This window comes from Neoarius graeffei, chromosome 10 (genome assembly GCF_027579695.1).
Source record: "Neoarius graeffei isolate fNeoGra1 chromosome 10, fNeoGra1.pri, whole genome shotgun sequence".
Lineage (NCBI taxonomy): Eukaryota > Metazoa > Chordata > Actinopteri > Siluriformes > Ariidae > Neoarius > Neoarius graeffei.
Genome location: NC_083578.1, coordinates 87,480,676 through 87,504,603, shown reverse-complemented (window position 1 = coordinate 87,504,603; position 23,928 = coordinate 87,480,676). Strand labels below are relative to the sequence as shown.

The 23,928-nt window shown below is 41.7% G+C and overlaps 1 protein-coding gene across 3 annotated transcripts in view; it reads left to right on the top strand.

Moving 5' to 3' along the window:
* The window catches only part of fcho1 (FCH and mu domain containing endocytic adaptor 1), a 112,963-nt gene that overhangs the window by 50,097 nt on the left and 38,938 nt on the right, over window positions 1-23,928 (top strand). For all 3 annotated transcript variants that reach the window (XM_060932533.1, XM_060932531.1, XM_060932532.1), the window contains exons 3-5: window positions 1,737-1,828; window positions 7,323-7,397; window positions 18,870-19,011. In XM_060932533.1, the coding sequence (XP_060788516.1) occupies window positions 1,737-1,828; window positions 7,323-7,397; window positions 18,870-19,011 (309 nt within the window). The remainder of the gene's footprint in view (window positions 1-1,736; window positions 1,829-7,322; window positions 7,398-18,869; window positions 19,012-23,928) is intronic.

The following is a 23,928-nucleotide window of genomic DNA, read 5'->3' as shown; positions in this document are numbered from 1 at the left end:
GTTTTGTTTGTTTGTTTTATTTTTCTTTCCTCTTTTGGTTGAAAACTGAAATTGTACAAAATGTTTCGGTGCTAATCCTAATAATAACTCTTCCCATTTTATTAATTTATTTTTTAAACTGCTCACTGTATTGTAAAAAGTTGTGTAAAAATAAAACGCCTTTTTTAAAATCATACATAAATAGAAAGACAATTTGACGATTTCACTGCGCTAACTAAATCGCGTGTACATGTAGAACATGACGGTTTACTGCTGAACGCCTCACCTAAAATTATTTTATTTTATTTTTGTCCTCTCCCCCCCAACTTCTCTTCAGGTTCCTGAATGTCCGTCTCTCTGACCTTCTCGTGTTCACTGTAAAAAAAAAAAAAAATAGGGGCTTTTATTTTTAACCCCCAGGATGCGGATGGAATTTATTTATTTATTTATTTATTTATTTGCTTTCTGTGGTTATTGGCGACTCCGCATTGGGCCAAAAGGGTGCAGATACGCCACCTCCCGTCTCTCCTTTCACGTACATGACGGTTTGGGTGTTTGACGGGCAACATGTTTGGCGACTTGAGATGTGTGCGCGCACACAGAGACGGAGAGAGTGGGAATATTTTTAAGCTTCAACATTTCCACTATGGCTAGGTGATAAATTTTTTATTAAAAAAAAAAAGCTTGATTTCTGACTCAAAGCAGCCACTCTGGTGTTAAAACCTTCAGAATCTTTGAAATTGTAATGTGTTGACATTTTATATATAATTTTTTTTTTTTTAAGAAACCTTTTTATTTGTCACATGCACACTTCAAGCACAGTGAAATTCATCCTCTGCATTTAACCCATCTGAAGCAGTGAACACACACGCGCGCACACACACGCACAGCAGTGGGCAGCCACACTAGAGCGCCCAGGGAGCAGTCAGGGGTTCGGTACCTCGCTCAAGGGCACTTCAGCCCAAGGCCGCCCCACGTCAACCTAACTGCATGTCTTTGGACTGTGGGGGAAACCAGAGCACCCAGAGGAAACCCACGCAGACACGGAGAGAACATGCAAACTCCACACAGAAAGGCCCTCGCCGGCCGCTGGGTTCAAACCCGGAACCTTGCTGTGAGGCGACTGTGCTAACCACTACACCACCGTGCTGCCCAGATTGTACTTCTTTTCTCCTTTTTTTTAATTTTTAAAATGTTTCAAATTTTATCTTAAAATTAATTAAGTAAATAAATGATATAAATTTTGTAGACATTAAAGAGCATCAAGCACAGATTTTCAAAATGCATTTTTTTTTTTTTTTGGGCTAGTAGTTTCAGAGCAAACCTGTATATAATGATTCATATTGTAGAAATGCCTTTGAGAATCATGATAATTTTTCACCTCGGCCGTGCCTGATTTATCCACAGCTTCACAAGTTTATGATAAAAGCATGTAATAAAGATTTATAAACTCGGGCTTTATTTAAAAAAAAAAATCCACAGGTTTTTATATCGCACGATTCCACACCCGAGGATGTTTGCGATGGTAGAAAATAGACAAAAAGTTTGAGCACAGAAAACCCAAACAAGTTAATTTTAGTTTGTTCGAGCCACATGTGCCTAAGTATAAAGAACGCGGCAGTGGTTGATGGAGACGGTCACCGTGTTAGAATTTTAATGTGTATTTACAGTTTGTGAATCATGTTTTGCACCTGTTTATCCCACACACAGTGCCTTATGTTTGTTTTTGTATCTCTCTCTCTCTCTCTCTCTCTCAGGGGGAGAAGAATGCAGGCTTTGACGTTCTGTACCACAACATGAAGCATGGCCAGATCGCCACCAAAGAGCTGGCTGAGTTTGTGAGAGAGAGGTGAGATGGTGAGAAGACACGGGAGGTGTTGTGGTAGAGAAACGGACAGATGGAAAGAGAAAAACAGACAGACAGTGAGGGAGAGAGATGTGTGGATGCTACTGGGTGGTGATGAAGAAACTGTTAAATGTTTGTGATTTTTTTTTTTTCGTTATTAATAGAAAGTTGGATGTTCTGAGTCAGTTTTGCTCGTACTACTGTAACTGTTAATAATACTACTAATGTAATACTAAGTCAATACTACTAGTACTACTATTACTTTCAATACTAACACTATTAATAATAATATTGCTGTCAGTACTGCTGCTGCTGCTATTATCAATAGTAGTAGATTATTATTATTATTATTATTATTATTATTATTATTATTATTATTAAAAAAAGAACGATTATGTCTTGTGGATATGGTGTGTCCTGCTGAATCCATAAGAATGGAAAAAAGAAACTAAAAGATAGGAAAATGCCAACAGCTGTGTTTAGAATTCCGAGAAAGACGAGACCAATTTAAAGTGAAAGTAATCCCTGTGATAACGAGGAATAAAACAACTGAAAGATATTAAAGAACTATTAGATGAAGAAAATGTCGTTATAGAAAAACTCTGCAACAAAATGAAAGGCACAGTAATATGGGGACGTGAAATGATCAGAAAGATGATATCCGGCCTGACTGAGTGAAAAATATTTGAGTTTCGCACTTGGCAACCAAATCTTGTTAGCCATTGGCCTTTCCTTAAATTTCCGGGTTATCTGTGCGCCCCACCCCCCACCGTTTTTCTTTTCTTTTAGGAAAAGTGCATTGGCCAAATGAACACTAGGTTTGTATACCCTAGATTGTATTTTTAATTTGATTATTATTATAAGTAGTATTAGGTAGTAGCACTACTATTTTATTATATCTATTATGAATACTTTTATTAGAGCAGCGGCTACAGTTATCGACGCCTTAATCTTTTGGCCGTTGCAAAAGTAGAAAAGACTTTCAATATGTAAATTGTGCATGGAATAATTACTCAAACTTCCACTGGGGAAAAAATGAGCTGATTCCCAATTACTTAGCGTATCAGATCACGTGACACCGTTCCACAATTATCGACATCCAGATGATTATTTATAAAAAATTTAATTTTTTTTTAAATCGGTATGTGGTATTAAGTTAACAAAACATGGTTTTTGTTTTAAAAATTTTCTATAGACTTGTATTTAGTACAAAATATATTTTATGTAAATGTATGGATGTGGATGTTTACGTAAATGAGGAAGTAATGAACTGATAATGTTTCACCTGCGTCAGAAAATCTTTTTGTTCCACTTTCTACCCGCTTTAAGTATTTTCGTAGATCACATTTTGTTCATCATTCGTTGTTTGTATTAATTTCTAGTTTTGTAGTTTACCAGTAAATGTCAACAGGGAATCGACATTGTAACCACATGAACATCCACATGAAAAAAGGTCAGGTTTTTTTTTTTTTTTTTGAGATTTTAAATTTACATCTAAAAATCTAAATCTAAAAATCTAAAATGTTTACTGATTTATTGTAATATGTGGTCGATATTTACAACAAACTGCAAAAAAAACATTTTCTGAATGGAATAATAATAATAAGTTAAATTTATATAGCGCCTTTCAAGAAACCCAAGGACGCTTTACAATTATAGACAAGGAAAAAAATAAATAATAAAAAAAAAAAAGTCCACCAAGTAGGGGTCAGGATGTAATTCCCGTGGTGTAGCAGCCACAGTCCCACCAAAAGGCGCATGAAAACGAGTCCCACATCTCCAGCACAGCCACCGTGACACCGTCAGCAACATCGCTCGAACACCACGCCATGGATCCACAAAGCGAGCACAGAAGCTCCGCCACGCAGAGCGCTGGTGTGTCCCAAACGCCTGCACAGCCACCGCGACACCACCGAGCAACATCGCTCAGAACATCACGCCAAGCATTAAAGCACAGAGCGCTGGACAACCACGATGTAAAATGAGCAACGAGCTCACTGCAGTCCAGAGCTGGGAGCGCAGGCATCACCCACAGCGAACCAAGGCCTGGAGGGAACCGACTCCCAAAACTAGGTCCGGAGCTACACCACAACCGGCAGACAAAACTTTCAAACAAACACCAAACTACACAAACACACAGAAAAAATAAATAAATAAATGAAAATAGAAAAAGAAAGAAAAGAAATAGAAAATCATCTGAATATTTCAAGCATGTAACTTTTTTTATATGCTAGGAATTTAATTCTGGTCTAATTCTATTTTTGCACTTGGATTCCAAATACTCTATAAACATTCCATTCTGTTATGAATCAGAAAAAAAAAATTATAATAAATCACAGCCCTTTTTTTTTTTTGAAAGTACTTCATCTACTTCAACAATGTTACCCAAAGATGGATCCATAACAGTTGTAAATGTCCCTTAATTCCACAGGGTGTCTATAAAGGTGGACACCGGTGAAAGTGATCACTATTATCGACACCTCACGTGACTCTCAAACGCACGTTTAGATACAAAATGGCGACTGTCGAATGAATGAAAGAGTCAGAAACAAAGTAGGCTTTGATGAGGAGATCATGAAATATCGCGGTGAATTTGATCAGTAAAAACATGTCCGTGATCTTTCCACCATGCTTACCTGCGACGATCACGTCCGGGTTTTCCGAAAAATTGCTGATCGTGCTGAAAAAAATTCCATCTCGGGTAACGAGCTGTGTCATCAGACGACAAGATCAAAGGGCGAGGGGCGGGGTCTTCCGGTTGATTGATTAACCAGTAATAACTGTTGGAACTTAAACTCACCTTTGTGAAGTTTGTTTTATATTTGTAAATGTGAAAAGGTGTTGATAATTATAGCTGCCGCTCTAGTTGTATTGATCCTCTTTTTAATATCAATACTACTACTACTGGTATGAGTAATATAAATATTTAGTCCAACTGCTGCTTAATACTACTACAAATAATGTTAGTAATAGTAATAATTTTCAGTGAATTCAATGAGTACAATTACTAATGCTGTTGATGATTAAGAAAACAAATCTTTCACCTGCTCCTGTCACTGCTGATACGCACAGTATTACTGCTGATAGTAAAATTCTAAAATCAATACTTAACGTCTTTAATTAGAAATATTGATGCTTCTGACAGCACATATTACTACTACGAATACTAATAATGCTAATATGACTAGTGCTACTAATCCTACTGATGTAATTACCACTGCGACTAACAATATTAATGAGTAACGATGCAAATAATTAAACAAGTCCACACAAGGATGGTTATAGATTGTATGTATATAATTTGTGCTTTCTCTCTTTTTGTATGTACGACTGCTTTGTACCACACACTGAAGTGTTAAAACACACTGGTGTGTGTGAGGAGTAACACTGAACAAAGAGCTTACTGTCCACACCTAGGAACGAACACACACACACACACACACACACACACACACACACAGAGTCTGAGTATCAGTTTGGAGTTGGCTTGAGTCCATTTCTGTATTGGATTAAGCCGGAGGAAGAGTGTGTCCTGGCTCGGGTAACATCTCACCTTAGCTCACACACTGCAGAACATTCATCTGGTTCTGCTGAAACTGTGTGTGTGCGCGTTTGCATTCTGCTCTTGCTCAAAAACACCTGAGCAGGTACATCAGCCTTCGACAGCCTTTATCAATGCACTCGGGTGTGTTCCAGCTGGAGTGGCATGAAGCCAAGTGAATTTTAGAAACTCTATCTCTGAAGGAGGTGTGGCCTCTGTGCCTGTTAATCCTACTGAAGTAGGCATGACAGCTTGTGCCTGTCAGTCTTATTGAAATAAGGCGTGGCTTCTGTGTCTCAATCCTAATGAAGTGGTCTCGGTGCACGTCGGCCCTGCTGGACAAGGCGTGGTCTCTGTGCACGCCGGCCCCAGACCTTAAAATCCTCAAGTAGCTTTTTTTTTTTTTTTTAAAGAGATTTTTTTGGGCTTTTTTCACCTTTATTATTGGATAGGACAGTGTAGAGACAGGAAATGAGCGGGAGAGAGAGACGGGGAGGGATCGGGAAATTACCTTGGGCCGGAATCGAACCCGGGTCCCCGGATTTATGGTATGGCGCCTTATCCACCTGAGCCACGACGCCCCCAAAATCCTCAAGTAAAATTTTAAAAATTAAATTTGCATAATAAATAATCGCACTGTACTTGCACATTGTACTGCACAAAAGCAGCTCAGAGTCTCACCTGGTCATACATCTGATTTGTTTTCTCGATCCCGCCCCCAATAAGAGATTAGATTTTGCTTTCTTTTGTGTTCAGCTTTTCATGCTCAAAGCAGAACATCGCTCCGCCCGAGTTGCGTCTCCGGATCGAGGTTTATTATATTTAAACTCGCACCCCGTGCAGGAGACGAGGGCGTTCGTCATTGCGGTGTAACGGACTGCACCATTTGCACGGCATTAAAAAGACAAACAGGTTTATTTTTCCTGGGGCTGTTTTATGAGCAGACGTATTTTCGCTCTGTCAGATTTAGCACATCACACGGAATGACATTCAGAGTGCGCTCTGCAGGGTGTTTCCATGTGGGATTTAATCCTGCTGTAAGCTGGCTGAGTGAAACCGCAATATTGCTTTCTGAAGGTTGGCATCAACAATCCAACAATGGCAAAGTATTCTGTTTAGTGTCGTCTTTGTTTTCTCTGCATCACAATAAAACTACTTATCTTGTACCTCTTTATGTACTTGCATGTAAAAAACACAAAGCTAACCCCACCCCTTTATTTATTTTTTTTTAAATCAATACATTTCAGTCATTTGCAGATTGTAGATAATGTTTTTTGGTACGTCAGTAACAATCCCGATAACGAAATGAGCATTAGTCAGTCAGGGAACATCTTATTTAACTCTGATTGTTTCACCGGTTTAAATAATGGCCTTGAAAAGGACGTGTGTGTGTCCTCATACATTTAGGTTTCTAAGCACGTTCTTTATAATGTTAACTAGTTAATTTTAGCTACATTAGTGCACTTGGGTGGATTAGGGTTGCGGTGGAGAAGAACAGGTCGCTTTCTTATTGCTTTATTTTAGAAAACAGCTTCTGTTCAGCTGTGCATAAAGTATGATTTTTGTTTCCGTTGAATCCCTGAATGTCACGGATTTTGTGTGATTTGTCAGGAGCAACATCCTGGGTAAGGGCTGTTGTTTTTCGCTCGCTTAGCCTGTGTTTGCTGCCAGCGATGAACTCCTTATGCTGATGTTTTATCGTTTGTAATGTAGGAAGACGCTGTAGTTCCTCCACTTGAGGAAATCATGAAATGCATCCAGATTGCAGTCGTGGGTGTTTGGTCACATGTGCAACATGACCGCAACAGTGTACGCTAGGATTACGTCACTTCATATTAGATGTTTTGAGCATTTTTTTTTTTTAAGGAGTTGGAGCAGGATATCGGATCCATTTACTGTACTGACCCATTTACTGCCCTTGTATATGTTGTTAATGAGTGTGTGTTTATTGATTAGGGCTGCCATTGAAGAGACCTACTCCAAATCCATGAGCAAATTGGCTAAGATGGCCAGCAATGGAAGCCCACTTGGGTAAGTCATGTTTGTTTTATACTGCCATGTTATTCCCCATTTCAGGTCACACGTTGTAGAGATACAAATGGCAACTGTGGCCCATCTGGAGCTCTGGACAATAAATCAGCTTTTCTAGAAAGGAAACTGGAACACCAATGAGATTGAGTAGACTGGTAACGTGTGTTTGGTGGTATGACTGGCTCTAATTTATGGTAGTCCTGGGGTGGGAGGGCAATACACTGTGCACAGTCTCAGATGAAGTGTGTTGCTGTAGAGGAGGAAATTCGGTTCCACAGGAAGTGAAGTGAAGTGCAACTGGCTGAAGGGTCACAGTTGTGGTTTGGTCTTCCTGTCTGCATCCTCTGCTTTTTGTCACCTCTGTCATCACATGCAAAAGCGCACGCACACACGTGCACACATCGGGTTGGGATGCAGAGAGCCGAGTAACTTGAGACGCCCCCTTGAGAGCTGCAAATGCAGGGTTGTTTTTTTTTTTTTTTTTACCCCCCCTCCCACTTAAACACAAAATTAGAATTGCTGGATCATGAAAACACTGAAGTATAATAACTGTAAAGTAATAAATAACAATGTTGAATGTTTTAATCAAGCGAAAGTACAGTACATATGTGACAGTTCGTATGAGTGGGAGGAGCACAGAAGGACGGCAGGCCAGAACTGAGTTCACAAAAAAATATTTATTCAGCTTTTCAGCTTATCTAATTGTCTCCCAGTCACACACAGGCACACACACAGGTCGTCTGGCTGGGGAGAGAGCTCCCTCCTCTGCTCTCGCTCGCTCTTTAAATAGGGCGCGGTCACTGGGGAAGATGCACAAACACACGTTAATAGACATCAGGTGCAGTGATTCTGCCACTTACCTTCCCTGACTCCGCCCTCCGGTCACAGACCGATGCTTGACCACGCCCCCGCTGCCACATACCCCCACCGCCCAACTCAGGTCGGGCGGCTGTCCGGCCTGTAGCCGACTCCCCCCCCCCCCCCCCCCCCCCCCCCCCCCCGATGGGAGAGGAAGTCCACCATGACCATCTGCGCCCCCGGCCTGTGGATCACCTTGAAGTTAAAGGGCTGGAGTGCCAGATACCAACGGGTGATCCGCGCGTTGGCATCCTTCATGTGGTGGAGCCACTGGAGGGGCGCGTGGTCCGAACAGAGGGTGAAAGGGCGTCTCAGCAGGTAGTAGCGGAGGGTGAGGACCGCCCACTTGATGGCTAGACACTCCTTCTCTATGGTGCTGTAGTGCCCCTCATGCACCGACAGTTTCCAGCTGATATACAGCACTGGACGGTCCTCCCCCTTCACCGACAAAACGGCCCCCAGCCCTCTGTCCGACGCATCTGTCTGTAATATAAAGGGGAGAGAAAAGTCAGGGGAGTGTAACCGTGGCCCCCCACACAGTGCAGCCTTCACCTCAGAGAAAGCCCGCTGGCATTGCTCCGTCCACTGGACCGGATCTGGTGCCCCCTTTTTAGTGAGATCAGTCAGCAGACTGGTGACGTCCGAATAATTAGGTATAAACCTATGATAGTAGCCAGCCAGCCCCAGGAACTGTCTCACCCCCCTTTTGGTCTTGGGCCTCGGGCAGGCCGCAATTGCTGCGGTCTTGTTAATTTGGGGACGCACCTGCCCGTTGCCCGAGTGGAAGCCCAGATACCATACTTCCACCCGCCCAATCGCACACTTCTTCGGGTTGGCTGTGAGACCCGCTTGCCTCAGCGACCTCAGGACAGCCCTCAGATGTTACAGGTGCCACAGCCAGTCATTACTATAGGTAATGATGTCATCGAGGTATGCGGCCGCATAGGTGGCGTGGGGGTGGAGGACCCTATCCATTAGCCACTGGAACGTAGTGGATGCCCCAAACAGCCCAAAAGGAAGTGTGACAAACTGGTGTAAGCCAAACGGTGTGGAAAAGGCTGTTTTTTTCTCGTGATGATGGAGTCAAGGGGATCTGCCAATAACCCTTGGTCAAATCCAGTGTCGAGTAAAAGCGAGCCGTGCCTAGTCGATTGAGCAACTCATCAATACGAGGCATTGGGTACGCATCGAATTTAGACACTGCATTGACTTTTCTATAGTCTACACAGAACCGGACCGACCCGTCGGCCTTGGGTACCAAGACCACCGGGCTGCTCCAGTCACTGTGGGACTCCTCGACGATGCCCATTTCGAGCATGGCCTCGAGTTCTTCCCGAACCACTTTTTTCTTGTGTTCAGGTAGCCTGTAAGGGCGGCTGCGCACTACCACCCCCAGGGGCGTCTCAATGTGGTGCTCTGTGAGGTCGGTGCGGCCGGGCAGGGGCGAGAACACGTCCGAAAATTCGGTCTGCAACTGGGCAACCTCCGCGAGTTGGGTCGGGGAGAGGTGGTCTCCACAGGGGACCGGAGAGGTACGCGATGCCCATGTTCCCTTTTGAACCTCCGGCCCCAGCTCCGCCTTCTCCGGAACCACCGTCACCAACGCCACGGGGACCTCCTCGTTCCAGGGTTTGAGCAGATTGAGGTGGTAAATCTGTAGCGCCCCACCCCTGTCCATTCGCCTCACCTCGTAGTCGACATCCCCGACTCATCGTGTGATCTCAAAGGGTCCTTGCCACTTGGCGATCAATTTGGAGCTTGATGTGGGCAACAGTACTAGTACTTTATCTCCCGGTGCGAACTCCCTATGGCACGTACCCCTGTCGTACAGGTGGGTTTGCCGTTCTTGGGCCTGCTGCAAATTCTCCTGGGTTAGGCATGTGAGTGTGTGGAGTTTTGCGCGCAGGTCAATAACGTATTGAATTTCATTTTTACTTTGAAGGTCCCTCCTCCCAATTTTCTCGCAGCACATCTAGAATGCCGTGCGGCTTATGCCCATATAACAGTTCGAACAGGGAGAACCCCGTGGAGGCTTGTGGGACCTCTCGCACTGCAAATAACAAGGGTTCGAGCCATTTATCCCAATTACGTGCTTCCTCGCTTACGAAATTTTTAATTATATTTTTGAGGGTGCGATTGAACCGTTTGACTAAACTGTCCGTTTGTGGGTGATAAATGCTGGTGCGGATCAGCTTAATTCCTAATAACCCATACAGTTCGTTCAGTGTGCGTGACATAAACGAAGTGCCTTGATCAGTCAGAATCTCTTTGGGGATTCCAACTCGGGAGATGACGCGGAAGAGCGCTTCTGCAATACTGCGTGCCAAGATATTGCGAAGAGGCACTGCTTCTGGGTATCGCGTTGCATAGTCCACCAGAATTAAAATAAAGTGATACCCTCGTGTTGACCGATCTAATGGCCCGACGAGATCCATCCCAATTCTTTCAAATGGGGTCTCGATTAATGGGAGAGGGTGCAAAGGCACTTTTGGAATGGCCGCTGGATTTACTAACTGGCATTCGGCACACCGTACACCACCTACGGACATCGTCGCGAATCCCTGGCCAATAGAACCGGGCCATTATTTGGGCTAGTGTCTTATCCTGCCCCAAGTGTCCAGCCATGGGATTAAAGTGAGCCGCCTGGAATACCAATTCCCGGCAGCTCTTTGGCATCAAAAGCTGCGTGACTTGCTCTTTAGTCTGAGTCTCTTGCGTCACTTGGTATAATCTATCCTTCATAATAGAGAAATAGGGGAAGGACGGGGTGGCGTTTGGCTGGAGCGTTTAACCATCGATTACTCTCACTTGGTCAAACGCATGCCACAGAGTCTCGTCTTGCGACTGCTCTAATGGAAAATCCGCGAGGGATTCCCCAGTAGAAGGAGGGGCCTGCTGCTCCTTACTCTGACGTGGAAATGACGTAGACGACTCTGTGACAGCTGCTCCCGCCAATGCGACAATGGGACCTCCCCCTGCTGAACTATGGCAGGACCCACTCTTCACTAAATGACTCATTAACTCCCCAAATCCCGGCCAATCAGTCCCCAAAATTATCGAGTGGGTAAGGCAAGGATTAACCACCGCCTTTACTCTAAATTTTTCCCCTCGAAAAAGAATGTGGACTGACACTAAAGGGTAGTTGTGAACATCCCCTTGCACACACAACACCTTCACCAACTGTGCTCCCCCCAGTGCCTCGTCTTGCACCAGGTTTTGATGAATTGAGGTCTGATTATAGCCAGAGTCCACCAACGCTTGATATGTATCCCCTTGGACACTCACCAGTATGCGATACGCTCCGGCCTGATCGAGGGCGGCTCCTGGCATGTCGGGGATCCAAACCACCGCGCCCACCTCCATTGCCGAGCACTGCTGTTGGAGGTGGCCCGGCTCCCCGCAGCGCCAGGAAACTGGCCGGGGCTTCCTCTCTGCATTGGCACTCTGGGGCTCACTCACCCGAGGGGGAGAAGAGACAGACACAGAAATGGGAGGGCACCACGGGTGCGGCGGGCCCCCGTCTCCGCGGTGGGGGAACGGGGCGAGAATGGGACACGGGGGGGAGGAGTGAAGAGGATGTCTGCTGTCCTGCCGTCGGAACAGCCGCCAAATGGTCCTCCGCCAGGTTGATGGCCTGATCCAGCGACGCCGGGCAGTGGCACTGGACCCATTCCGCCGTCCCTTCACGTAGACGGGCGACGAACTGCTCCAGTACCACCTGATCGATGATTCCCTCGGCATCGCGGTTGTCAGCCCTCAACCACCTCCAGCAGGCGTCCCGGAGTTGCTGGCGAAACGCGAACGGCTGGCCGACTTCCTCCAGGCGCAGAGCGCGGAAGCGCTGTCGCTGCTGTTCGGGGGTGCACCCCACATGCTGGAGGACGGCCCGGCGGAGGTCTGCGTAGACCAGCCAGCGGTCGGCAGGGAGCTGTAGCGCGGCCAGCTGCGCCTCGCCCGTTAGCAGGGGGAGGAGGCGCGCCGCTCCACCGGCCAGCCCGAGGCCTCTGCTGCCTGCTTGAAGAGCGTGAGGAAGGCCTCGGGATCATTATGCGGGCCCATCTTAGTTAGGGTGAGGGGGGGAAGGGCCCATGGAGGTGGTGGACCCCGCCAACGTGAGGAGGTGCTGGAATGCCTGTCGATCTTCCTGCTGTGCCAACACCAGGGCCTCGAACTGTTGTTCTTGCTCCTTCCGGAGGGTGACTCACGCCTGGTGCTGGCTCTGCTGGGCCGTGGTGAGGGCGTGGACCAGGTCCGCGAAGGGGGAGGACTCCATGGGGCTGTTCTTTTCTGTGCTCCGCCCCTGGGTTTCGGCACCACTGACAGTTCGTATGAGTGGGAGGAGCATAGAAGGACGGCAGGCCAGAACTGAGTTCACAAAAAATATTTATTCAGCTTTTCAACTTATCTAATTGTCTCCCATTCACACACAGGCGCACACACACACACAGGTCGTCTGGCTGGGGAGAGAGCTACCTCCTCTGTTTCTCTCTCTCTCGGTCTCTCTTTAAATAGGGTGCGGTCACTGGGGAAGATACACAAACACATGTTAATAGACATCAGGTGCAGTGATTCTGCCACTTACCTTCCCTGACTCTGCCCTCCGGTCACAGACCGATGCTTGACCACGCCCCTGCTGCCACAACATATTCAACCAGTTCTTAGTTTTCTGTATCAAAAATGTTTGGTATCCAGGTACGAAAATATCGTGTTCTGTCAAATTTAAATTTTAGGTATCGTTCCACCCCTAGTGCCCCTGACACCTTTTAATCCTTAGTGTATGTGTTTTAAAAATAGATGTTTTAATACTTACAAGCTTCAGAATTCATGGCCATCTAGTGATCAAGTATCAGAAGAGCGCCATGTTTCTAGTCTATGCAGGCCAGTGATGTGATGGCTGTGGAGAAATGGAGGGAGGGGCAGGACATTAGAACGCCAGTGGCATGACTCTCACCAAAGGGGCTTTAGACAGTGTTGTAGTCAAGTCACTAAACCTTAAGTCCGAGTCCCGTCTCGAGTCGTCAGTGTTCAAGTCATTAAAGAAAATTTTGAGTCAGAGTCCAAGACTCCAACCGCACCATGTGACGGTGGCTGTTTGTTTCGGTGTCGTTAACATTAGTTTGTTCCTGAACATGACCTATGAACAGGTGAATGTGCTTCTCTTTATCAGGGAGTGTGCAGTATTCTGTCAGAGATGGTTGGGAGACGGATGTAAGTGCAGAAGGTGTGTTTATTAATACAAGTGAAGACGGTAAACAATCCAGAACGGCAGGCAAAATTGTGAAACAGGCGATAGGTCGAGCGAGGCACAAACAGGCCATCGTAGACTCTGCAGAATCAAAGACAAGAAACAGGAAATCAGGAACCCAAACAAGGAAATAAGGCTCGGTAATGTCAGCAACTCAATACTTCGCAAAGTAAGTGTGTGTTCAGTTTTTATATCGGTGCGCTGATTGCGCCTTAATCCTGTGCAGGCGTGAATCGTTTATGGCGCGTGCGCAAGTTTCCCAAGAGTCTATCTGATGCACACGCGCCAAGGCGTACAGTTGTGACACTCTTGCACGAAATTAGTATAAAACCTTAATGTAGATATAAATATCTTATGCCAAATTATTATGGCATGTTACAAAAAAATAAAGAAAAAATCCGAGTCCTCGTCTCCAATTTATGAGTCCGAATGCAGTTAATGCAAAAGTCCGAGTTATCAGTGCTCAAGTCCAAGTCGAGTCACGAGTCCTTAAAATTAGGGCGCAAGTCGGACTCGAGTACCACAAGCCTGGCATTAGACCAAAAATGGCTGTTTTTATAATCCTTTCCAGGTCATCCCTAAATCATATCATATATATACATATCATTTCACACATCAGTATCTCGCTCATATACGTCTAGTTACTATTTCTTAGAGTAAAATTCTCCAGCTAAAAATCTGTCATTTCATCAGCAGAATGTGTGTGTGTGTGTGTTTAGTGAGGACTTGATGCCTCATTTGTACAATTCAGTATTTACACACTGTTCAGAGAGTTGCATGGAATTTGTTTTGCGTGTGAGGCAGAGTTTTTTCCAAAGTCAAATCAAGATACGTGTTTCAGTTACGCTCGATTCCAGTCGTGAACCAGCACCACTAAGGCTGGGTCTTGGCATAGATACCCTGATTCAATTCGATTCCAATTTACAGGCTAACAATTTGATTCAAGCAGATGCGACTCGATTTGGATTTGATATCAATTCAGTAGGAATGCGGTATGAAATACTACCGAGTAAAAGTTAACCAAGAGAGCGACATCTAAAGGGGAGGGGCTAATAATTGCCTTTTATCATTCAAATTACTTTTTACGCCATTTTGATTTGGCTAAGCGAACTGCAAATAACTGCCTACAAATAATGGTCTGCACATGTGCAGTTACTTCACACTTTTGTCAACATGGCTCACGTCCCTAAAGTGACCGTTTCTTTAACTGAAAGTAAAAAAAAACGGTGAAAAGACAAAGAAGAGCGACTAAAGTTACTATTGTCTTTTTTGACAATTTCTAAAAAAAGAGAGAATTTTTTGAAAGATGAGCTTATTACTTCAAAAGAGAAGCTTGCAGTGGTTTTGAGAATTTTCTCAAAAGTGATTTTGCATCTGATTTTTTTTTATCGTTTGACTCGTCGTGCAAACTTTTATAATCCGTATGAATGCTAAAACAATTATTGAACTCTGTTTTCACAAAATATCGTGATTGTTAGTGTCTTGGAAGGAATTATTTGCCTCTGCCTTCAGGATCAGCAAATAATTACTTGCTTGCCACTAACAAGTCATGATATTTTGTTCAACCTCATCCAATAATTGCTCATTAATACACCGCAACCCCACGATAACGAGCTCCTTGAGGCGTCCGAATAGTTTGTTGTACCGAAAAGTTTGGAAGACTGAAATTGAGCCAGTTGTCACACCAAACAGACTCTTAGGCTACGTTCACACTGCAGGCTGAAGTGACTCAAATCCGATCTTTTCGCCCATATGTGACCTGTATCCGATCTTTTATTGACAATATGAACGACACAGATCCGATTTTTTCAAATCCGACCCAGGCCGTTTGGATATGTGGTCCTAATTCCGATTCCTATCCGCTCTTTTCATATGCGACTTCAGTCTGAACCGCCAGGTCGCATTCATCCGACTTACACGTCATCAACAAGCCACAAACGTCACTATTCTGCGCTGAAGTACACGGCGGGTCTCTCAAAAAAAGTTACAACAACATGGCGCATAATCACGGGCGCAGATAGAGGGGGGGACGGGTGGGATTCGTCCCACCCAGATTTAAATTCACCTCGTTTGGTCCCCCCCACTTATAGGGAGGAAAAAACGTCTATGCTGTCTTTCTTTGCATAAGGCAAACCTCACGGAAAAATCAAAAGACTAATTACCATTCGGTTTATTGAGGTGCACGGCAGTGTATACATAGTTGCAACAACTCACATAAAACAAAACAAAGACTGATATTCGGTTGGTTGAGCTGCGCAGACTGCACAGGTTGCGAGCTCGAGCTTGGTTGCTATGGTAACCCACAAGTTTGACAGGCATATCGGGGTTGATTTGCTGGCAGCTTTGTCCCCCCCGGTTCAAAAAACGTATCTGCGCCTCTGCGCATGACATCAATGCGAGGGACGCTTCGGGCTGTGAAGGTTCTGAATCTTCTCAATGGAAGGACGCAGAGGTTAGGGAGCTGATTTCCATTTGGGGGGATGCAGCTATTCAAGCTAGATTGGATGGGTCATACCGCAACCGGGCGGTTTTACTTCCGTAAACACGGGCCATGCTCACTGCGTGTGACGTCGTCGTATCCTGCAATGCGCACGCGGAACACTTTTAGGTCGCTTTTCGTTCATACTGAGGATCACATACAAGTCGCATATATTTGTTAATGTGAACGACCTCACAAAAAAATCGGATTTCACAAAAAAATCGGAATTGAGCATTAAGCCTTGCAGTGTGAACGTAGCGTCTCTGTACATAAAACAAGACCAAGTGTGTTTAATTCACCTGCATATTTACAAAGGAAATAAATCGCACTCGCTATTGTTTGCTTGCTGCATCTTTTCTTTTCAGTGCTTCATGTTGATCGCAGTAATGACTGAAGTCTCTGAGCTCTTTTTCTTCTGCTTTAAAAGTCAGAATGTAATTTTTCATTACACCGTATTCTTTAGACAAATTTGTTGCTTTCTCACCAGGCTTTAGACGTTCCAGGATGTGAAGTTCGTCTTTGATGGAGAGTATCTTGCGTTCACGAGTATCCATGACAACGGTGCTTACGGAGTAAAGACTCCAAGTAAAACTGCTTTTAGCTTGTAAAATAAAGTCCTTTGAAGGGATTTATTTAGTTATTTTTAAGTCAGTGATCACCGTTCTTGATAATTGTTGGTGATGAAGCGAGGTTCATTAAGCCTTTTTGTTTTATGGCGTTGGCGCGTATCATTAATTTGACTACGGACTTCATGACTTTTTTTTTTTTTTTTGTCTGTGATGGGAAGAGGAATGTATGGATCGGGGGTTTTTTGTGGGGGGGGACTCCTTGTCATTAAAAGCGAGGGACACAAACTTAGTTCGTTACATGTGAAAGTTCGTAGTAAAAGAGTTCCTTATAGTGTAGGTTTCAGTGTACTAGAATCCATCTATTTATTTCTCTGGCTATTAATGGAAAACCTTTGAACCAAAAAAATGCATATTACATGGTTTTCCCCAAAGCATTTTAGCGTATCAGGCCCGTTACGCTTGCTCTGCCTGCCGATACGCTTGGTCGCTTTAATTAAAATCCGATACGCTTAGATTTATACGGATACGTTAAATTTCCTACCCACAAGTAACTAGATACATAGGAGAGCAAATAACAGATCCATTTACATACTGATTGATATTTGTGTTAAACAAGCGCTCTTTTCCCCCCAATGGTTGTGTTGATTCTGTCAAAGTAATATGTCCGCATGGTATGATGTAAACAAACTAATCTGTTGGCTATGTCAAGATCACGTGTTCAAACCGTCCAATAAAAATATCGAAAGAAAACGTCAGACATCCCGGAATTTTCCGATTCATTATAAGCGATCTCATTGGCTGCCGATGTTGTCCCCCACCGGACGGACAAAGCCGGCTGATTTTAATCAGAAAAGTTGGACCTAGTCTATTATCATTAGGGCTTCGATCAAAGATTGGTTGACTAAACGTTAACAAACCCACGTGAGTGATGGCGCACAAAACCAAACAACTGTCACGACAACTGGCTCAAAAAGCACTCGCTGGACAATTTGATCCACATCAGCATGGATGGCAGCGAGATGGACGATGAGACGGTCGCCCAACACTGGGCCAAGCAAAAGCCGAGGAGAATTAATCTGCTTTAAAGGAGTCGAAAACTTAATTCATTAGTTCGGGTTTGCAGAAAGATTATGTACTTTATAAACACTCTCACGAAGTGAAGTTGTCCAAATGTGTCAAATATAGCATAATTTCAAATAATAATCATAAGCATTTTTGGCAGTGTGATGTCACTGGGATCCATTTAACAAAAGGCGGCTCCGGATTATTCTTTTGTTAAAGGCTCACAGTGACATCACACTGCCAAATACGCTTATCATTATTATTCAAAATTATGCTACATTTGACACTTATTAACAAATTCTCTTCATGAATGTGTTTAAGTACATAATCTTTCTGCAAACTTAAATGTATGAATTAAGTTTTCTTTTCCTTTAAATATGTTTTAATCTTAATCTAGTCCATTTAATAAAGTGCCAACATTTAAACTTTATAATATGCAGCTGCCTTACTTTTCTTTTCAGTGTATCTTAGTTATACATATATTACGGTAAATGCATCAGAAACATTCTAAATCATTACAGTTATAGTAATACAGCAACTTATTTTAAGGTGGCAGGTCTTAGGTTCAGATCCCTTTGTGATCAACAGGAGGTCATGATGATCGATTCTCTTCACTGGATTGCATAAGATGGCGCAAACCACTGTTCATATTTTCATGCGCGTTTTGGTTACAACACGACTTGATAGATAATTAAGGGATCCCCGTAGATCTTCAATCGATCATAGACCTCAGTAATCTATAACAAAACAGTTTAACTTGCATGTTGAACTTTAAGGTGAAATTTCAAATGTGTATATATTAATACTATTTAGGTCAGAAATCATTGAAACACTGGTAAAATCGATCCTATAATCATGGATCTAAAACCTCTGAGACCCTGAAAATGCACCTGAGAGCATCGATTTTCAAAACATTTTCCGGGAGGACCACGCCCCCGCACCCCTCTAGTTTCACTTCGTGCTGATGGTGCTCAATTCTGTGTATTATCATGCCAGAATTTAAGGCTTGCTTTTTTTTTTTCTGGGGAAAACACTGTATTAGCTTAAAGGATCGATCCATAAATTTTACAGCTCAATATCGAATCAAATGAAATAATGATTGATACAATATTTTTGCACAAGCCCTAAGCGTCACTGTCTGACAGTCTTATAACAATACGTCATGCTGAAATGCGTCTTCGACAACGTAACTATGCTCAAAATATTTCAGAATGGCATCGGAGGTGGTGTGAATATCTGTGCTTTCTTCCCCCTCACAGCACGTTTGCCCCCATGTGGGACTTGTTCCGGATGTCGTCAGACAAAGTCGCCCTCTGCCACCTGGAGCTGATGAGGAAGATGAACGACCTCATCCGTGACATCAGCAAGTACAGCGAGGAGCAGGTCAAAGTTCACCGTAAGGTAATGGTGCATCTACTGTAAATTCAGTTGCTTCCATCTGCTCCGAGTCTCAAACAGATGGCTCCTGCTGTGTTTATGAAGAGCAAATTACCATAATCGCTTTTTCCTACTGCTAATTTTCATACAGTAGCTTTTATTACTAGAAGCATTTGCATTTTTATTCAAGCTGTTTCCTTTTGCAAATAATAGTTTAGCTAAAAACTGAAGCCAACATACTTTTTTTTTTCCTTTTCTCTAAAAAGTTGTTTCACTTCATTTTTTTTCCCCCTTCTCCAAAAATCTACAGTTTTAAAACTAGAGACCTCTCTAAAAATTACTTCTAGGCAAGGCAAGTTTATTTGTATAGCGCATTTCATACACACAGGCAATTCAATGTGCTTCACAAAAAATAAAAGCATAAGAACAGTAACAAAGAATTAAAGTAAAAGTAGATCATTAAAATCCAAGATTAAAAAGAAATTAAAATCAAAATTAAAAGAAATTATATTAAAGGAAATTAATTACACTTTAGGTAAAAATTAATCAAGTGAAAGCATCTGAAAACAGCTTTGTCTTGAGCCTGGATTTAAAACTAACAACAGTAGGAGCATTTTTGATCTCATCTGGAAGTTGGTTCCAAAGCTTAGCAGCATAGCAACTAAAGGCTGCTTCACCACACTTCGTTTTGACAGCTGGTATTACTAGCAAGTTTTTCTCCTGTGATCTTAGAGACCTAGTTGGTGCATATAATTGAAACATATCCAGTAGGTAGCTGGGTCCCATCCCATGTAATGTTTTAAATAGAAGTAATGCCTTAAAGTCAATTCTATAGCTCACTGGGAGCCAGTGCAGAGACCTGCACTGATATGGACTACCCTTTTTGTTCTTGTAAGAACCCTTGCTGCTGCATTTTGGATTAGTTGAAGCTCTTTGATGGTCTTTTTTGGAAGACCTGTGAAAAGGCTATTGCAGTAATCAACCCTACTGGAGATGAAAGCATGAATAAGTTTTTCTAGATCATGTTTTGACATGAGACCTGAGTTTAGAAATGTTTTTTAGGTGATAGAATGCAGACTTTTTTACCACTTTCATATGACTGTTGAAGTTAAGTTCGCTGTCAGTAAGGACACCAAGGTTTTTGACAGTATCCTTTGCTTTAAGCCGCTTAGTTTCAAGAACAGTGGCAATCCTAAGCCTTTCCTCCTTTTTGCCAAATATAATTGCTTCAGTTTTATCTGCGTTCAGCTGAAGAAAATTGTGAGACATCCATTTGTTAATTTGGTCAATGCATCTATGAAGAGACTTAAGAGGGGCGTAGTCATTAGGTGACATGGCTAAGTAAAGCTGAGTGTCATCTGCATAGCTATGGAAGTTTATTGAGTTATTCTTAATAATTTGTCCAAGTGGGAGCATATAAAGGTTGAATAGTAATGGTCCCAGGATTGAGCCCTGGGGAACCCCACAGTTCAAGGACACGGGTGATGAACTGTGGCCTCCAGTGGCCACATAAAAAAATCTTTGTTGTAGGTAAAATTTTAACCAGTTGATTACTATACCAGTAAATCCAACCCAATGCTCCAGTCGATGTAACAGTATGGAATGATCTACCATGTCAAATGCAGCACTTAAGTCTAAAAGCACCAAGACTGATGTTTTACCAGCATCAGAATTAAGATGTAGGTCATTCATGACTTTAGTAAGAGCTGTTTCAGTGCCATGATTGGCACGAAAACCTGACTGAAACTTATCAAAACATCCGTTTAATGTCAGGAAGGCAGTTAATTGATTAAAAGCAATTTTTTCAATTATTTTACCAACGAATGGCAAATTGGATATGGGCCTGTAGTTGTTGAGTACTGAGACATCTAGGTTATTCTTTTTCTAGACATTTCCTAGTAATTTAAAAAAAATCCCGGGGCTCCTCTTAACTCTTTACCCCTTAATGACGAAATATGACGACCCCATGTATATCCCATAATGATGACATATGACGCTGGCGTGTATGCACCATAATGACCACATTTGATGACTCTGAATTTGCCTCTACATACGTATTTTACCCTTTTCAGGTATCCCAGGTGAATATTTATGATAAAATGTATGAATTTTGAAAAGATAATTGAACAACGTTCTATAAAGCACCTTTGTAAAGTTGCAGTTATCATTTTATTGTACACCATTTGACATGAATTCATGCAAAATGTGAAGATTGGTTTTCACACAGGTATTGCTCACCTTTCAGACACTACCTGTGAGTTGGTAAAGGTTGAAACATAACTGAGTGATTTTTGTATTCTGTGTCCTGCCCTCTTTTCAAAAATGTATACGTCATGATTGTTTCAACATAATGAAGGAGAAAACTGATGTGAACAAAACCTTGTCTTTAGACTTTTTTTTTCTTGTAAATATGTTCTAAGGGTGAACAGTATATACATATACAAGGGTGGCTGTAGCAACTGCTTTAAGGATAAAGAGTTAACATTTTGAAGTGTAGATGCTGGTGTAAATACTTATTTCATAATGTAGAAGCCCACTGAAAGCTACTATCTGAAATATGGAGACCCTTCTGAAATTACTTTCATGATTAAAATGTTTTGTAATGTAGAAGCACAGTGTTTTTTTTCTTAAAGTAGATGCTTCTCAAAAACCTTTGTACAGTAGAATCCCCTCAATACATTTTTCGTAATGTATAAGATAATCAAAAACTACTTTTTATAATGTAGAAACACATTTAAAATAATTTTTTTGAAACGTACAAGTCGCCTTGTACTACTTTTTACATCAAAAAGAAACCCAGTTAAAGCTGCTTTTAGTAATGTAAAATTGCATCTATAGCTACTTTTAATAATCTAAAATCTCATCTAAAGCTACTTTAGAAATGTAAAAGTGCCTCTTAAAGCTACTTTAGTAATCTGAAATCTCATCTAAAGCTACTTTAGTAATGTGAAATCACATCTAAAAGCTACTTTAGTAATGTGAAATTGCCTCTAAAGCTACTACTTTAGAGGCAATTTCACATTACTAAAGTAGTAGCTTTAGAGGCAATTTCACATTACTAAAGCTACTACTTTAGTAATGTGAAATTGCCTCTAAAGCTACTTTAGTGATGTAAAATTACATTTAAAAGCTACTTTAGTAATGTGAAATTGCCTCTTAAAGCTACTTTAGTAATCTGAAATCTCATCTAAAGCTACTTTAGTAATGTGAAATTGCCTCTTAAAGCTACTTTAGTAATCTGAAATCACATCTAAAAGCTACTTTAGTAATGTGAAATTGCCTCTAAAGCTACTACTTTAGAGGCAATTTCACATTACTAAAGTAGTAGCTTTAGAGGCAATTTCACATTACTAAAGCTACTACTTTAGTAATGTGAAATTGCCTCTAAAGCTACTTTAGTGATGTAAAATTACATTTAAAAGCTACTTTAGTAATGTGAAATTGCCTCTTAAAGCTACTTTAGTAATCTGAAATCTCATCTAAAGCTACTTTAGTAATGTGAAATTGCCTCTTAAACCTACTTTAGTAATCTGAAATCACATCTAAAAGCTACTTCAGTAATGTGAAATTGCCTCTAAAGCTACTACTTTAGTAATGTGAAATTGCATCTGAAGCTACTTTAGTGATGTAAAATTACATTTAAAAGCTACTTTAGTAATGTGAAATTGCCTCTTAAAGCTACTTTAGTAATCTGAAATCACACCTAAAAGCTACTTTAGTAATGTGAAATTGCCTCTAAAGCTACTTTAGTGATGTAAAATTACATTTAAAAGCTACTTTAGTAATGTGAAATTGCCTCTAAAGCTACTACTTTAGAGGCAATTTCACATTACTAAAGTAGTAGCTTTAGAGGCAATTTCACATTACTAAAGCTACTACTTTAGTAATGTGAAATTGCCTCTAAAGCTACTTTAGTGATGTAAAATTACATTTAAAAGCTACTTTAGTAATGTGAAATTGCCTCTTAAAGCTACTTTAGTAATCTGAAATCTCATCTAAAGCTACTTTAGTAATGTGAAATTGCCTCTTAAAGCTACTTTAGTAATGTGAAATCACATCTAAAAGCTACTTTAGTAATGTGAAATTGCCTCTAAAGCTACTACTTTAGAGGCAATTTCACATTACTAAAGTAGTAGCTTTAGAGGCAATTTCACATTACTAAAGCTACTACTTTAGTAATGTGAAATTGCCTCTAAAGCTACTTTAGTGATGTAAAATTACATTTAAAAGCTACTTTAGTAATGTGAAATTGCCTCTTAAAGCTACTTTAGTAATCTGAAATCTCATCTAAAGCTACTTTAGTAATGTGAAATTGCCTCTTAAACCTACTTTAGTAATCTGAAATCACATCTAAAAGCTACTTCAGTAATGTGAAATTGCCTCTAAAGCTACTACTTTAGTAATGTGAAATTGCATCTGAAGCTACTTTAGTGATGTAAAATTACATTTAAAAGCTACTTTAGTAATGTGAAATTGCCTCTTAAAGCTACTTTAGTAATCTGAAATCACACCTAAAAGCTACTTTAGTAATGTGAAATTGCCTCTAAAGCTACTTTAGTGATGTAAAATTACATTTAAAAGCTACTTTAGTAATGTGAAATTGCCTCTTAAAGCTACTTTAGTAATCTGAAATCACATCTAAAAGCTACTTTAGTAATGTGAAATTGCCTCTAAAGCTACTACTTTAGTAATGTGAAATTGCGTCTGAAGCTACTTTAGTGATGTAAAATTACATTTAAAAGCTACTTTAGTAATGTGAAATTGCCTCTTAAAGCTACTTTAGTAATCTGAAATCACATCTAAAAGCTACTTTAGTAATGTGAAATTGCCTCTAAAGCTACTACTTTAGTAATGTGAAATTGCGTCTGAAGCTACTTTAGTGATGTAAAATTACATTTAAAAGCTACTTTAGTAATGTGAAATTGCCTCTTAAAGCTACTT